This window comes from Delphinapterus leucas, chromosome 8 (genome assembly GCF_059928025.1).
Source record: "Delphinapterus leucas isolate spDelLeu-1000000601 "Yukka" chromosome 8, BTC_Dleu_Yukka2, whole genome shotgun sequence".
Taxonomy (NCBI): domain Eukaryota; kingdom Metazoa; phylum Chordata; class Mammalia; order Artiodactyla; family Monodontidae; genus Delphinapterus; species Delphinapterus leucas.
In genome coordinates this window covers 60,408,703-60,424,985 of record NC_143136.1, presented here as the reverse complement: position 1 = coordinate 60,424,985, position 16,283 = coordinate 60,408,703, and the positions used below count along the sequence as shown (strand labels likewise).

The window sequence follows — 16,283 nt, the reverse complement described above, 5'->3', positions numbered from 1 at the left end:
GTGGGGAAGTTGGCGGGTCCTAGGAAAGTGGCCAGTTGAACCTGGGGAGCTCAGGGCATAGCTTTTGGCTACTAGTTCAGAAGTATTTCAGCAACCATTACAGCCCCATCAGTGGCTCCTGCTGAGTACCAGCCTGCAGTGAGGTTCGTTGTGCTCTAACTATAATAGCTGGGACCTGTACCCTCTGGAATAGTATGTGTTTAACATGAAGAAGAAAGGCTAACTTGCATGAAAAATCATATTGCAGCTGTTTCTTAGCTTACCAGATTATAGTCTCCAACGGTTTCTCAACCTTATCAAGGTTATCACGTACTGGTTAAAACAGTGTGATCTTCAAGATTGTCTACTGAACTTGAACTCACTGCACCCCACTTTGGACTATATTTGACTGGAGGTATCGATTGGGAGAGAAGTGGGACATACCCCACTCCTGGCAGCTCTTACCACCTGTGGACTCTTGATGATGTTCAGGTGGCTTTTCGGTGTGGTACAGGCTGCTCCCTTGGTGTAAATACCCCTTGCGGCGAGATGGCACATGACCCCTACCCCCCATCGCCACAGGCACACTCAGAGCTCCAGCTCTTCCCTGGGACTGCACTCTGCTTCTCTTTCTATGTTAGATTTCAAGGCGGGCTCCCCAAGGCATTCCAGGAGCCTTTGGGCTAGCATTTTTGGCAGACTGCTGAAGACCATGGACCCCTTTTTAGAACAAGGTTTTTATTATTATTTTTTTAATCTTTTGGCCATGCCATGCGCCATGTGGGATCTTAGTTCCCCCGACCAGGGATGGAACCTGAGTCCTCTGCATTGGAAGCACGGAGTCTTAACCAGTGAACCGCCAGGGAAGGCCCAGAACCAGGTTTTTAAATGCATAAAATAAAATACATGGGATTACAAAGGAAACCAATTTTATTGAAATACAGTTAACACAATATTTTTAAAAAATTGTTATAGCACTATTATATACATTTTAATTGACATATTACATAACAAGATCTAGCTGAGGGTCTATCTGATAACTACTGTAATTTAAGATATTTGTAGCAACTGTGATGTGATGTAAAAAACCTATGGGTTCTACTGGAGACTAAGTCATGGATTCTTACTGCCACCGTGGTGTGCTGCCTACCTTCATAATGGAAGGAAATGCTAAATGTCAGTTAAAAGATTAGTGAAAATGAAAATGTAATTTTTTTTTTTTTGCCATCCAAATTCACAGTAACCTGAATTCTCTCTCCCCGGGTTAACAACCCCTGCAGGATAAAGTTACCCCAGGGGTCAACACCTCACTGGAGGCCCCACCCCTTGTGCTGGAGGCTGGAGCCTTTAGGCCACCCACACCGAACTCAGAGCGGTCTCTCGGCAGGAAGTACTCCTCCCAACTAGTTCTGGGTATCTGGGGGCAGGGAAGAAGGGCTCCTGAGCTCGTGGGTGCCACTTTAAATAACTCATCCTTCCCTGTTGAGGGCCTTCTCAGTCTGAGAACACCTGGAAACCAAGTGTGAAGCTGCCTACACCAGTGTGACTTCTCCCACCAACTCTCTTTTCCACCTGGACGCAGATCTGTGGATGCTCTGGGGCAAGGCTGAGCTTCAGTTTTCTCATCTGCAAAAAGAAAACACCCACCTCATAGGATTGTTAGGAGCATGAAATAATAGCTGCGCGTTGTCAATTGCACAGCCCTATTTGTGCTGTTATCCTTTTCGACGGTTAGGTCTTTGAGGGCCGAGCAGAATCTATAGAGCTCCATTCCCCAAGTACCTGGCCCGCGTTAATCGCTCCATAAACACTTGTGGAATGAATGAAGGCAGCCTGCATTTGCACGTGGGCCTCGGTTGGCGAGCGCCCAGGGCTCCGGGCATTAGGGCCGGCGCATCACCAGCACTTGTCTTAACTAACAGGTAGTAAACGCCTTCCCGGCTCTGCGCCGAATGGCAACCACAATTCAAGTGTTTCTCTCCAGGAGGACACCCGAGCCGGGGCTGCCCGGCCCGCAGCTCGCCTCCGGGTCTCCCCGCCGCAGCTTCCGGGCCAGGTGCGGGGCGGCAGGGAGGGGCAGCGCCCCGCCGCACCGCACCGCAGCCGGGCCGGCCGGGAAGGTGCCGGCGGCGGGCGTGCGAGGAGGGGCCAGGGGGTGGGGAGGGCCGGGGCGGGGCCGGCGTTCTCGTCACTTGATAAAACGCCTGCGAGTCTCCAGAGAACAACGGGCTCATTCAGTGGTCGGGAGCTGCCCGCGAGGGGGAGCGGCCAGGCGGAGAGCGCGACTCGTCCCGGGGGTGGGGCCGGGCGAGGCGGCGAGAGGAGACCGAGGTGGCCGCGGCGGCAGCCTCGAACCCAGCCCGCAGCGCAGGGCGGCCGCGCAGCTTCCCGCTCCCCTCCCGAGGCGCCGGCCTATGGCGGCCGCGGGGCGACTGTGGCTGCTCTACCTGTCGGCGGGGCTCCTGCCGCGGCTCGGCGCCGCCTTCAACTTGGACACCCGCGAGGACAATGTGATCGAGAAAACCGGGGACTCCGGGAGCCTCTTCGGCTTCTCGCTGGCCATGCACTGGCAGCTGCAGCCCGAGGACAAGCGGCTGTGAGTTCCCCTATTCTGCCCACCCCATCGGGGCGCCGGCCCGCGAGCGAACCGGGGCGAGGGCGCGCCGCGTTCCCGCCGGCCGGCCCTGCCTCGCCCGGGACTCCGCCGGCCCCCGGGGGGAGCGGGGCCCGACGCCCCGCGCGCTCGCCTCCGGCCCCGCCCGGCGCCGCGCCTCCCCCCCATTCAGCCCCGGAAGGAGGAGAACCCGGGGGCCGACCCCTGCGGACCGTGGCCCCGGTGCCAGGCGGGGCTGTCCTCGGCCCCGGGAGAGTTTACTTTTTTTTTTTTAAACAAAGTGTTTTCCGGCGGTCCTTCCCTCTGGGCGTGTTTGCTGGGAACCCGGCAGGTGGCATGCTTTGCTGAGCTTCACGTGTGTGCTAGGCGGGGGTGACGTGGGGTGGAGGGTCGCTGTACGCTGCGGTGAGGTGACTGGGAGGGTCGTTCAGGGAGATCCAGGCCTTTCCCAAACTCACAGAGAGCACCGCGGCCCCCCGCAGACTCGCGCGCCCCGCAGAAGTTGGAAAGCCATCTTTCATCACGTCCTGCGAGGCTTTCCCCGAAGGGCGGGTGTTCCAGTAGGAGAGACTTTTACATGCCTTTCCCCTTTTCAAAAAGATGGAACTAAAAAAAAAAAAAAAAAAAAAAAGATGGAACTAACCACGCACCTGTTCGCAGGCTAGATCAGCTGAGAAAACAAGACCCCTCTTAGTGGTGTGACCGACCCTTCGCCCAAGCCCCAAAGCGTCCGGCGCCACCCGAGACCCTCTGGGCCCCTGCACTGGGCAGGCCCTGCCGAGGGGTGAAAGCAAAATGTCCGATCTGGACTGGTGCTTTGCAAACAAGGTTTGGAAGTGACAGCCCCGCACCATGGCAGAGCAGTGCTCTTCCCTGGAGAAAGTGGAGACCGGCACTCTTAGCCTCTCTTTTTCTTTGGAGACAGTGTTTGGTTCCCACATGATCAAACTCTTTAGGCTGGAGAAGGTATTTGGGAGCTTAGTCGCCGTAATCGCTGTGAGCTACATTCTTGATCTGTGCTACCGAAAAATAAACTCACAAAAGGTCCCCCCTCCCCACAGGCCTTTAGTTGAACTGAGGTACTTCCAGGACCAACAGAGCGAAGAAAGCAAAGTGCAGCTACAGGAGAGAGGACTTTGTGTTTATGAGAGGGGAATGGGATTTTAGGGGCTGGAGGAAACCTCTTGATTTCAGCAATTGAGAACTTTGGAATCGGTGAATGTTGCGGGTCCCTGAATCTTAAAGTCAGATTTTTCTGGTAACACCTGCTAGTGAAGCAAAGAAATTAGTTGGGGGTGGTCTGCAGGCCTGGCCAGCTGCTTATACTCTGCTTTCTCTTAGTAGAAATAATTATGCTGTAAATTTGAAATGGAAGGTGGCTTCTGGTAACTCAGTGAATGGATGACATTTAGTGTCTCTGAATACTTGAGCTTGTAGATGTGTATCTACCCATATGGAGAATGAACTTGTTAGTGCAGAAATGATCGTGGGCCCGCAGGAGGAATACATTCTCCTTAGCATTCTCTGCGCCAGATGCCTCCTGAAGCTGGTGGTTTCCTTGAAATACTTGTTCAAGCAAAGATTGTGAAGGGGAAGTACTGGGGCAAGAAAGTGTCTTGGTGGAGATTTGCAAAACGTGACTTCAGCCAGGATCTCTGTTGTCACTAAGGTTAGCCGCATGCTTGCTAAAGCTTGTTCTCTCTGGTGGGCTTCTCTATGAGAGCTGCTGCAGGTAAGTAAGAAGCAGCCTGTGTTTGGGGTCTGATGCCTTCTAGAAATGCTCTTCTTAGGGACTGAAGGAGAGGAGCAGCTCACTCTAAGGGGGCTGTATCTTTCCTTCGAGCTCAGAGTGTGGCAGTAACCACACTCTAAGGGGCTGTGGTTTATGTCAAATGCTGCTTCCCCCACCTCCACGCCCCTCCCCTCCCCCCACCCCCAATCGCTTCTTTTGGTAAAGTATTCCAGCAGCATTGGCCCCACCAGGAGAACCAGCACACACAGGCCATATCATATCCACATCAGTTGTAACCTTTGTCAGTAAAGGATGTGTGTAAATAACAGCCGGTGAGGCTGAGACCTCACAACTTCTGGGCCAGCTTCCTAAACTCTGTACTTGATGGAAAAGCTCAGTGGGAGTATTTCAGGGAACTGGTGAGAGAGACCTGAGCTCAAAATTCCTTCTCAGCTGTTACTTTGAGCCTTAGTGTCTTTATCTGTAAAACGGAGATTATTACTGCTTAATAGGGCTGTTGTGAGGATTAAGAGATAACATGCAAAGTGCCTGATTCCTGCCTGGCATGGGTATTTGCTGACTAAATGATGATGCATTTAGAAGCAGTAACTGAATTCCTACTGTGTGCCCTGCTACTCCACAGGTGTTAAACATCCTGTGATTCTCACTCTGCCAAAGAGTAAAGTCAAAGGTTATTGTAGGTTGGGTAATTTAAACTTAGTCACATTTATGAAACCCATTTTCAAAGCAATTTAACTTTAATCCATCTTAGACTTATAACAAAAGTTAGTTTCTTGAACAGGGGACTTTACTGAGGCAGGAGAAGTAAAATACCAAAGATGTGTGGGCATAGCAGATGAATGCAGAATTATGGGAACAAACCATAGATGTTTGTGGGTTAAACTTTCTACGATGCCATTTAAATATTTAATAACATTTTAAACTCTACTTAACATTTTATAACAGAATAATATTGTATCTGAGAGCCTTAAAACATGCTGGGTGTTCCTAGAACTCTGGGGACTGTAAAATTGAAATAGAGACTTGTAAAACTTTCCTCGGCTGTGTATTAAAGAAGTTTCAGACTCCAAAAGGTTATTAGTTGGTTGGCTGAGTTACTGAGGTCTGAGGACCTTGGAATCTTTCATTTCTCTTAGGTAGTTAAGGTTGAGTCACCCTGCCTAGGTAGAAAGTAGGGGGTGGCATCTGTGGGTATGTCCATCCTGTGAATCATCCCTCTTAGCTCTTCTGGGAAGAGACGGATCTGTGTATGACTGCAGGGCAGAATCTGGAAGGAAGAGATAAGTGATATCCTCAGGGAGCAATCCTGGGTCTAATCCAATTGCCATTTTCTTATTTTGGGGAACTTTCTGATCACTGCTGTCTTCCTAAGGCTCTCCAGGCCCACTGTCGCTTCTGTTCTGACTCTAACATTTGCTCTTGGTTTTTCTCAGACTTGCGATGCTTCCGCTCTTAAAATCGTGTTTACTGAACTAGAGATCATCTAGTCCAACTAGCTCCCTTTATAGATGAAGAAACTGAAGCTGAAAGTTAGGAAATGTCTAAAGTCTCTTGAGTGCTTAAGCAGAATCTTAACAAAATCTGGATTTGAACTTGGTATTTCTGACTCACGCTCATTCCACCTCTAAAAGGAAAAGTCAGAAGCGTCCTTCAGACCTGGAGAAATTGGCCAGCATCTGAATTTTGGAAATGTGCTATGTGAGGTTGATTTATTAAATTGCTCCCCATGTGGGTCAGGCTGTCTATTTAAATATCTGTGCCTGGACTCTCTTCCTATTGACCCTTATTCCAGCTGGCCTTGGATCAGCTTCCGGGTCCTTCTTTGCCTGTCACTCCTTCCCCTTCTGAAAAAGCCCAGTGAGGGGTGACTGGAGCCAGCCCAGGATCAGAACTGTGTCCAGGATGTGTACTTAAGTACTTGCTTCCTTGCATTCATTCAGAGTGCCATGTGGCCCAGGGCCATCGTCCAGGGACTGTCTCAGTCACCTTGAGTCCTCAGAGTCGAGAAAGAGACAAAATGGGCAGGGAGACTTGGAGGAGATCTTAGGACTCTGCAAGGAAGCAGAAATGGACAAGTTGAATTTGAGCACAGGCTGGTGTGAGCCCATCCAAGTAATGAATGACTTAGGGTCAAAAAAGAAAAGTATTTTTGTGGTATGTGTAATATGTCGGGAAAGTCAGGTGAAATGCTCATGTAATAAAGTGTTACACTATTGTAAAGAAGCAAGTACTGTGTTCTTAGTTGTATAATTCTGTATTTTAGCGTAACAATAATATCAAGATTTAATTTAAGCTTTGTAACCAAATAGTACTGGAACTATGGTGCCTGGTTCCCCTAAGAACCTTGACTTAACGTACTGCTGTGGACGGAGTGGCAGGTGAATTACCTGGCACTTTCAAGATGGAAAGTGGAGACATAATAGAAAATACTATCCTTTGCTTAAGTGACAGGGTCAGTTTTACCTGGAACCCTGGTTGGTTCCGAGTCAGCCCACCTTGAAGAACATATTCATGTTGTAAGAACCAGTTTAAATTTCTCCATGAAAGCCTTTTGAGCCCAACCCATACTACAGCACTTCTTCTTCCTTTGAATGTCCGTATCCCTTCCTATCGTGTTCTGATGGTTTTGTGTATATCGGTTATCTGCCATTTTCAGAGGATGAACTGATCTCCCCCAGCTGGATTATAGGTTATGTGAGGGCAGGGGTCTTAACGTTCATTTCTTTGCCTGATGGCACGTAGCATATGCCTTGCAAGTACAATGGAGTCATATCATACACTCAATTTAACTTGTGAAATCAATTTTTCCAGCCCAGGGTAGAGACGGAGAAATCCCTTTATTTAGCCCTCTGTCCTTCCCTGCTCACCGTAGGTATCTCTGCTGCCCCCAGGGAAAGAGAAGCTGTGGTGGTAACGCAAAGACCCCACAAGACCTCAGTTCTTGGTTTTTGAGTTTTCAAGGGCCCAGGTCCCAGCTAAGGGATTTTCATGAGTGATTTTGTTTCTATAGGTGATTTTTAATTACACTTGACTTTTGCCTTAAAGGCAGACTTTAGAACTTAACCCCAGAAATACAGGCTGACCTGCACTGCAGTGCGTACTCAGGATCTGCTGGTTGTTAAAACGAGACTAGATAGAGAAGGATGGCCGTAGCGTAAGATCCTAGAAGCTACTTGACAAGGGTGTGGAGGGCAGATGGAAGTAAGAATGTGAGGGCGCTTGTGAATTGATGGCTAAAGCTTTACTTATTCATGGTTAGTAAGGGAATCTTGGATACATGTAGCTCTTAAGTGCAGTGGTGAGGAAGCTGCTGACCCCCTCCAGTGAGAGCTGTAGAACGGTGAACCGAGTGGATCACTCTCAACCGAGAGCTAATGGCCTTTTGGGAGGGTGGTCAAGGTTGAGCCCTGGGAGCTTTACTGCTCATCTTACCCTTGTGTTTTGGGGTAAAAGTTTAGAATCAAATAACTATATTTGCAAGGAACCTTAGGGGTTCTCAAATCTGGCTGGCCGTCAAGGTAATTTGGGGAATCTCTTTATAAAAAATATAATTCTAGACTCAGTTCAGATCTATTGTACTAGTTTCCATCTGTTCATAAACTTTTCTGAGATTGAGCTAGATGAGCTTTTATTTTTCACACAGAAGGCAGGAATAGTGCAGTGGATAAGAGCAGACTCTAGAGCTAGAGTCTAGATCCCAACTAGAGTCTAGAGCTAGATGGGATCAAATCCGGCTCTGCCATTTACTAGCTGTGACAGTGTGCAGGATACCTATAATTCTGCTCGGCATTCCAGCATGTAGGGGTTTTCCCACATACACCGCCAAGCCATTCTCAGATACTAGTCAACTCAATTCTGACACTCTGTACCTGGAGATAGCATCAGATTCCACAGATTAAGGGTTCAGTCCTGCAAGACTGCCTCTCCCCCACTTCAGATGCCCATGTCAAGTCCAGGTTGTCCCCTCTGCTGACAGACTGGCTATAAATTGGATGTTCCCATGACCCCCTTCTCGGGTTTGATTAATTTGTTAGAGTGGCTCTCAGAACTCAGAGAAACATTTTATTTACTAGATTACCAGATTATTATAAAAAGATATAACTCAAGAACAGCCAGGTGGAAGAGATGCATAGGGCAAGGTATGGGGAAAGTAGAGTTTCCGTGCTCTCTCCTAGCATGCCCCTCTCCCCAAATCTCCACGTGGTCACCAACCCCGAAGTTCTCCAAACTCCATCCTTTTGGGTTTTTATGGAGGCTTCCATACAGAGGCACAGCTGATTAAATCATTAGCCATTGCTGATTGAACTCAACCTCCAGCCCTTCTTCCCTCCCCTGAGGTCAGGAAGGTGGGGCTGAAAGTTCCAGCCCTCTAATCAAGTGCCTGGTTCTCCTGGCAACCAGCCCCCCTCCCAGGTGCAGTCCCATGGCCATCTCATTAACATAACAAAAGACATCTTTGTCGCTCTCCTCACTTAGGAAATTCCAAGGGTTTTAGGAGCTCTGTGGCAGGAACAGTGGAAGGAAAGCCAAATATATTATTATAAATCACAATACATCATCTCTCTGGGTCTCTTTCCTCAGCTGTAAAGTGAGGATAATTGCACCTTAGACTAGTCCTGACTCAGAATAATAAGCACTTTGTGTGTGTGTTAAATAAATGTGGAAACCAAGGCTGTGAGAGGTGAAGTGGCCGTGACATGTTGGGCAGGTTGGTTCTCAGTCCACATCTTCCATGCTTCCTGGCCTGTGCAGTGTGTGCTTTCTCCTTTGGGGTTTGATTTTGATAATGTGCAAGTGTCCATCCTCCCTTCGCATCCATTCTACAGTTACATGTTTGGAAAGTACACCTCAGAAGAACCACGCCTTGTGGCCTTTTGGTAGCTGCCACGCGGTAGATAAACACCAGCAGGGTTTCAGTAAGCAAAGGAGATGAATGGGCAGACTGGTGCGGGGATGATGAGGTTCTGGACGGCAGGGACTTCGGGCATAGGTTACCCACGGAGGGTGGATTGTGCAGTTACAGGGTGGAGTGATTCATACTGTCTGGTTTCCAGATCTTCTCAGACCTCTGTGACTTTCAAAGTCTCAGCTCCCACCTTATTCCTGGTAGGCTGGGTAATGTGCACTCCACCCAGGGCAGGGCTGATGACGATTTATTTTTCATAGTCCTTTGTTTGGCATTAATGTATGGTAGGAAGGAGCTTGTGCAAAGCTGGATCTGATTTGTTGATGATGAAGCTGCCTAAAGCTGAAAGATGCACAGACAAAGTGTGAAAGTCATGTTCTAGCAGATGTTTGTTTAACTGGCGTTTAGAATTGCATACAGAGATCTCTTGGAACTAAATTGAGGCTAATTGTTAATTAGCTGTGAACTGGGACAGGTCAATTGGCTCTTCACCAGCGTTGGTCCTTATTAGCCTAGTAACAGGGTAGAATGATCACCATCTAAACCACTGCTGTCTGGCTTTTCCGTTTCGATAAACAGGGCAAGACAATTCTAAATCAGTTCACCTGATCCGTGGTTGGTGTGTTTGCCGAATGACACCTTCATAGGCCACAGTGTAGCAGCCCACCTTCCCCGCACGGCCACAGTACTGGATTCCCGCGTTGGATACTGCTGTCACTTCATCTAATCCCAAATTGGCAAAAAGACTTTAGAAAAACTTCAAGTCTCAAAAACCAATTAAATGGTAAAGATGACTGTTCCGAATTGAATTGGGGGAATGGGGAAAGTGCCACAAAAGAAAGTGCAGAAGGCAAAAACAAGTGACACGGAGCCCTGGTTGTCGGCTCGCGTGTTTATTTGCCAACCAGCTGGATACGTTTTACGTGTCATACAATCCGAAGATTACTTTTTTTGAAAAGCCATTTCAGATATAAGAAAAACCTTTTAGAGATATAAGAAAAACCTTTTAGAGAAATTGGCTATATAAGCCTGGGAGTATAGAAATAAAAATAAACTTTGGCATACTATGCAAGGGGCACATTGGTTAGTGATATGAAGAATAAACAGCACGGGGCAGTGCCTATTTACCTGTGGCCTGTGCCTGCTCGGTGATATCAGTGTTGCTACAGTTTCTTCATTTTGAAAAGGACATTCATTTGTACTGAAGTTATTTAATCGTGTGTGTGTGTGAGTGTGAGTGTGTGTGTGTGTGTGTGTGTGTGTGAGAGAGAGAGAGAGACACATGATAAAAAATTGTTTCAGACCCAGAGCGTAGGATGTCACTGAACTGTAGGTCTCCTGAGCCAGTTAACCTTTTGTCTTTGCAGAACCAGAGTCCTTGTCTTCAGGGTTTACTGCCATTGATCAAGTGGTCAGTCTTCTGTGGTCTCGATAAAGCAACGTGATATAAAGTTAACTAGAGGAGCCCATCAGAGTGAGCCATAGTGTAGGTGTGGAACGGTAGCTCCTTGGTGTGAATGGCCCATTCGGTAGCACTGGGAGTTTGAAATTCTGTACTCCCTCTCTTTGCTGAGGAGAGTAAAAAAAAATCTTTCCTGGGTCCCCTTCCCACTGATACGTCCTGTCAGGTGATGGCTGACCCCCCTCCTCCTGGCAGTGTAGTTTCATCTGTCCCTTGAGAACAAAAGGTATTTTGAAGTAGTGAAATGGAAATGTTTAGAATTCTACAAGGCTCTGGAGAGATTGGAGATAGGTAGGAAAAGATATTTAAAATACCTGGAGTGAATGTGAGGTGGTTGAAAAACTATTGATTGGGCGTATGGAATTCACCTTTGCTGGGACACAAATAAACCTAAGAGTTTTTAAAGAAGGAAAAGCTTAGAGAGGTTTAGATGTGCTCAAGTGGATATGCAGACATGATTCTAGGAAAATGGCTTTGCCACCGAGGCCTCATGGCTGCTCGTGAGAGTAGGCCCACGGGCCGACTTAGGACAATACTCAGAAAAAGTTGCGATCTGGCTTTCAGATCTGGGTGATGAAGAGTCTCTGCACGAACCCACAAGTGCAAAAGGAGATGGCTCTGGACTCTGTTGGGCCTTCTAGAGGATCAAGGATAGGGTCCTGGGGAAGACCGAAGGAGAGACCCACTGAATTAGATGGTCCAGACCTCAAGGGAAGACTTTGGGGGCCAGCTGGAGAAGTGTTTTAATGCACAGCACGTGGTAAAGTCTTTTCACATTCCATACCTGACCAGCCAGTTGAGAGAGAAAAGTACTTTCTAAGCCGTGTATTCAGAAAGGGCCCAAGGCTGCTACAGAGATGAACTGAGAAAGGGTGTGGGAGTGTGGAGAAGTGTCCTGGGGACCCTCAGAGGATGATCCCCTCAGCTTAGCCACACCACCAACCAGAAGCCAACAGAGAAAGGTTTTCACTACATAGGATAAGAAATTGGTCTTTTGTAAGCTCGTTTATTTCTGTGTATGTGCATGTATGTTGGATATTTCAACCTAAAAGATAATAGGGATTTTTATCCTTACTTCAACATGAGGACCAAGTAAAAACTTGGAGGGGAGTATGTTCTGGACTAGCTAGAAAAACCATAACCAGCTGCTTCTTTTGCCCATATAAAAGTTGCTAATAAATGCTCGGGCACCGTTCTAGGGCTAGAGATACAGCAGCAAACAAAATAGATAAAATTCCTACTTAGGTTCTGATGGAAGAGACAAAATAAATAGGGGTATTATGTTAGATGGTAATAGTGATACAGGGGAAAATGAAGTGGAGAGAGGGACCAAAGAGTGGGAGTGGGGTAGGGAGTGATTGGCCATCGGGCAGGGAAGACTTCACTGAGAAGGTGCAAGCCATGTCAATATTGGGGGGGAAAGTATCCCTGGTGGTGAGAACAGCAAGTGCAAAGGCCCTGAGGCAGAAGCATGCCTAGCATGTTCAGGAACAGCAAGGAAGCCTGTATAGTCTCCTTGGAGCCAAATTGTGTAGAGCCTTATAGGTCTTTGAAAGACTGGTTTTTAACTCTCGAATGAGATGGGGAGCCATTGGAGGATTCTGAGAAGAGTATGACATATTCTGACTTAGAGTTTAAGTGGATTTCTCTAGCTGCTACATTATTGAGAGTAGACTCAAGTATATAGATGTAGTGATCTTAATGAGGAGGGTCCTTTTACTAATAGGTAAGAGTTGATAGTGGATAGCAGCAGTGATGACAGTGAGAAGTGGTTGGATTCTGGATATATTTTGAAAGTACAGTCAACAGGATTTCCTATGGAATAGACATAAGAGAGAGAGAAAAGCTGGAAGAGAAAACCGTTGTCATTCAATGGTTTAGGGTGGACTATAGAAGAAATGGATTTAGGGTGAAGAGCAGGAATTTAATTTTGGAGATCCTAGGCTTGAGATGTCTGGACATCAAGTGGAGCTGTTGAGAAGGCAGTCGAAGAATATGAGTCTGAAGTTTAGGCGGAGAGGTTTGGATTGGAGATACAAATAGTGGAGCCCTGGGCTTCTGGGTTGTATTTAGAATGGTGGGCTGAATGAATGAGTTCACCAAGGAGGTGAAGATAGAGACTAAGGACACAGATGCAAGGCACTCCCCACGTAGAGGTTAGGGAGATGGGGGGACCAGCGCCAGGCACGGAGAGGGATGGCCAGTAAGATGGGGAGCTAGGTGATGTGCTATCCTGGAAGCCTCATGATGCAGGTGTTTCAGAGACGGAGTGATAAATCAGTCGTGTCAGATGACGCTGAGAGTTGATCCCTGGCCTAGCAATAGGGAGGCCATTGGTGACCTTATCAGAAGCCTTGTGGAGTGGAGTGGAAGCAATGCCTGGTTGGACTGGGTTGGTGAGAGACTAGAAGACGAATTGGAGGTGAAGAATAGGGACTCAGCTGAAGAGGGGAGCAGAGCAAGAGCTGGAGGGGAAACTGGGGTTAAGAGGGAATCTTATTTTTTTTTTAAGAGGGGAGGAAGTGACAGTGAGCTGGTCTACTGATGAGGATAATTCAGTAGAAAGGGAAAAGTGAAGGCAGGAGTGGGGAGAATGGCTGGTGTGATGTCTGTGAGTAGGTGAGAGGGATACACCAGTGGAGAAGTTAGCCTGGTTACTGGAGCACAGGTAGCTCATCACACCACAGAATAAAGGGGCCCGGATGCAGGTCGGTGGGAGACTGTGAGGCTTTTCTGGTTGCTTTTAATTTCTCAGTGAATAGTAATAGATCATTAACCCTAATTTACTCAATACCTGCATAGATGTTTGCCTCGTAGGAGTAAGAACTCCATTCTAGAGGCAAAGGAGTGTGGGGTTTGAATCCCAGCTGCTTCCCATTCTGTGGACTTGACCTTGGGCGAGTTGCTTGTGCTTATCAGTAAAATGGAGGCACTAATGATAACTACCCCGCAGAGTTGTGAAGATGGACTGTAGTGAGTGTGAAGCTCTTAGCATCATGCCCATCACGTCCAGTAACACTAGCCTTTCCTGTTGTGGCTGCCTTAGAGTAAAATCGTACTATAATCCCCTCACATGGGAGAGTTTTGTAGCTATCTTATCTTTACTGTCTGGCAGACAGCAGAGGTTACCCTTTGGGGGTCAGATCAAAGGTGAAGTTGCCCCCAGAGTCCGGGGGGAGGTTCACAGATAGATGGGAACTATCACATTGCCTTGAAGAGAGGAAGGGGAAACACAGGACTTGGAGGAAGGAAGAGAAGATGGAAACAAGGCAAAACCCTTTAAGGATTTCCAGTTTCTTATGCTATATTTGAGCTACAGAGAAGCACAGCTTCTTATTTTGTTAAATTCTTACAAGGCTCACCTTATGTGTTGGGTGGACGTTTCCCATGTAGGAGTATCTGCAGCTCCAGCATCTGGTTTTGTCTCAGCACAGCATCCGTGTGTCCTGCAGGCTGGGTGGACATGGTGGGAGTGGGGCACTGGCAGGTGGGTGGGTACCATGCTGGGTGAGAGTGAGTGGGCAACACGCAGGGGTGCCGAGGCCCGGCTTCCTGTTCCCTGGCCCGACTGATTGTCTTGGTGATCATGGTCAACGTATGCAGCATTTCACTGCGTGCATTGAACAAGAATAACGTATGGACTTGTTGAGTTGTCAGGGAGGTAGAAAACGAGACTAAATGGCACTGTGGCTTCTAAAATACTGGCAGTTTTCAGTCTCTTCTTTCAAGATAAGTGTTATTGGCTAAAGAGGTAGCTTGAGGTAAATCTGAATCCAAAAGGATATAGAATATCTCTGCAGTTACGCAAGTGTGGCTCATCAGGACCCTACCACCCTCACCCTGGGGTGTACCACAGATTCATTAGGGAACGTCTTTTGGAGGTGGCATGGTGGTGAGTTATTAAAAAAAAAAAAGTTATCTCAGTATAGTGCAGAATGAAATATGAGTAAGTTTTTAATATAAAACACAAGGCTTTAAAGACAGTTCAAGCTTTTGGCGGTCATCTTGGGCTATGCCCCCATACTTGTTCATCTCCCCTGTCAGTCAGGGCTTCTGAGAAAATGGTTGAACCGCTGACCGGCACAACCCTTTCTCTGCAGAGGGGTGACTGACACCCAGGAACATCGAGCGACAGCTAGGTAGTAGCGGCATGAGCCCTGGAACCCAGCTGCCCGATGCCCAGTCCACCAGGTGCCATGCCATACACGTCTACATCTTGGTAGGCGATTCCTGTAATTGAACCTGTACCCTGTGGTCTTGCTGTTAATAGAACAGTATCTCACATTTTTAAATGTCTTTCCCCCATAATGGCCTGGTATAGCGATAGCAAATACACAGCCACTGTTGCCCTTTCCCCCCTGCCAACTGGGGGCACTCCAAATGACCGTAGCACTTCTTCCAGCTGAGTCTCAGAATTCTCCAGGTCAGCGTTAGTTAGCCTCTGCTGATGTATGTATAGGTGCTTGCACGTAAGACAGCATCTGTTTGCCCTCTTGGCCTGGCCAAATCCCCTGCATATGGAAGGCACTCTAAATGTCTCCCTGCTGGACATTATTCCTGCCCGTTTGTGAGCTTCTTAAGAGCGAGGCTGATGGCTTGTCCACTTTTGGTTCCAATCTGTTAGACAGAAATGAGTGCCCAAAAGGCATTTGTTAAGCCCTTTGAGTTAATTTCCCAAATACACTGAAGTCTTGTAGAAAATAGGAAGTGGGATGACCATTTCTTTAGAATGATCCTTTATGCCCTGATATTAGTACTACTACTTTAAAAAAAAAAAAAAACTGTGGTGAAATACACATAAGATTTATCATCTTAACCATTTTAAAGTATACAGTTCAGTAGTGTTAAACACCCACATGGTTGTGAACACCCCTGTACTCCTTAAACTTCTTCTGGAGTGCCCCGTAATCAGGATGGCCCTATTATTTTATTTATTTATTTATTACATCTTTATTGGAGTATAATTGTTTTACAATGGTGTGTTAGTTTCTGCTTTATAACAAAGTGAATCAGTTATACATATACATATACATATGTTCCCATATCTCTTCCCTCTTGCGTCTCCCTCCCTCCCACCCTTCCCTATCCCACCCCTCTAGGTGGTCACAAAGCACTGAGCTGATCTCCCTGTGCTATGCGGCTGCTTCCCACTAGCTATCTGTTTTACGTTTGGTAGCGTATATATGTCCATGCCACTCTCTCACTTTGTCACAACTTACCCTTCAGGATGGCCCTATTATGAGGGCATAAAATATTGATAAACCAAACTTAAATACCTAAACATAGAATTGTGCTAAATCATATCATCTGATATGATATTCTAACATAGATTAGTGGCAATGGAATTAAAATTTTAATAAATTTATGATGTTAAAAATTCCATCTCCTTGGGGCTTCCCTGGTGGTGCAGTGGTTGAGAGTCTGCCTGCCAATGCAGGGAACACGGGTTCGTGCCCCGGTCCGGGAAGATCCCACATGCCGTAGAGCGGCTGGGCCCGTGAGCCACGGCCGAGCCTGCGCATCCGGAGCCTGTGCTCCGCAACGGGAGAGGCCACAGCAGTGAGAGGCC

General features: G+C 47.5%; 1 protein-coding gene across 3 annotated transcripts in view; it reads left to right on the top strand.

The window, feature by feature from the left end:
• The first annotated feature begins 2,227 nt into the window (after nt 1-2,227).
• The window catches only part of ITGA6 (integrin subunit alpha 6), an 83,212-nt gene continuing 69,156 nt past the window's right edge, over nt 2,228-16,283 (top strand). The window contains exon 1 of one of the 3 annotated variants that reach the window (XM_089916662.1): nt 2,228-2,575. In XM_089916662.1, coding sequence (XP_089772788.1) covers nt 2,394-2,575 — 182 coding nt within the window. In that variant the 5' untranslated portion in view covers nt 2,228-2,393. The remainder of the gene's footprint in view (nt 2,576-16,283) is intronic. The other 2 variants (XM_022570040.2, XM_022570041.2) reach the window with 2 other exon arrangements.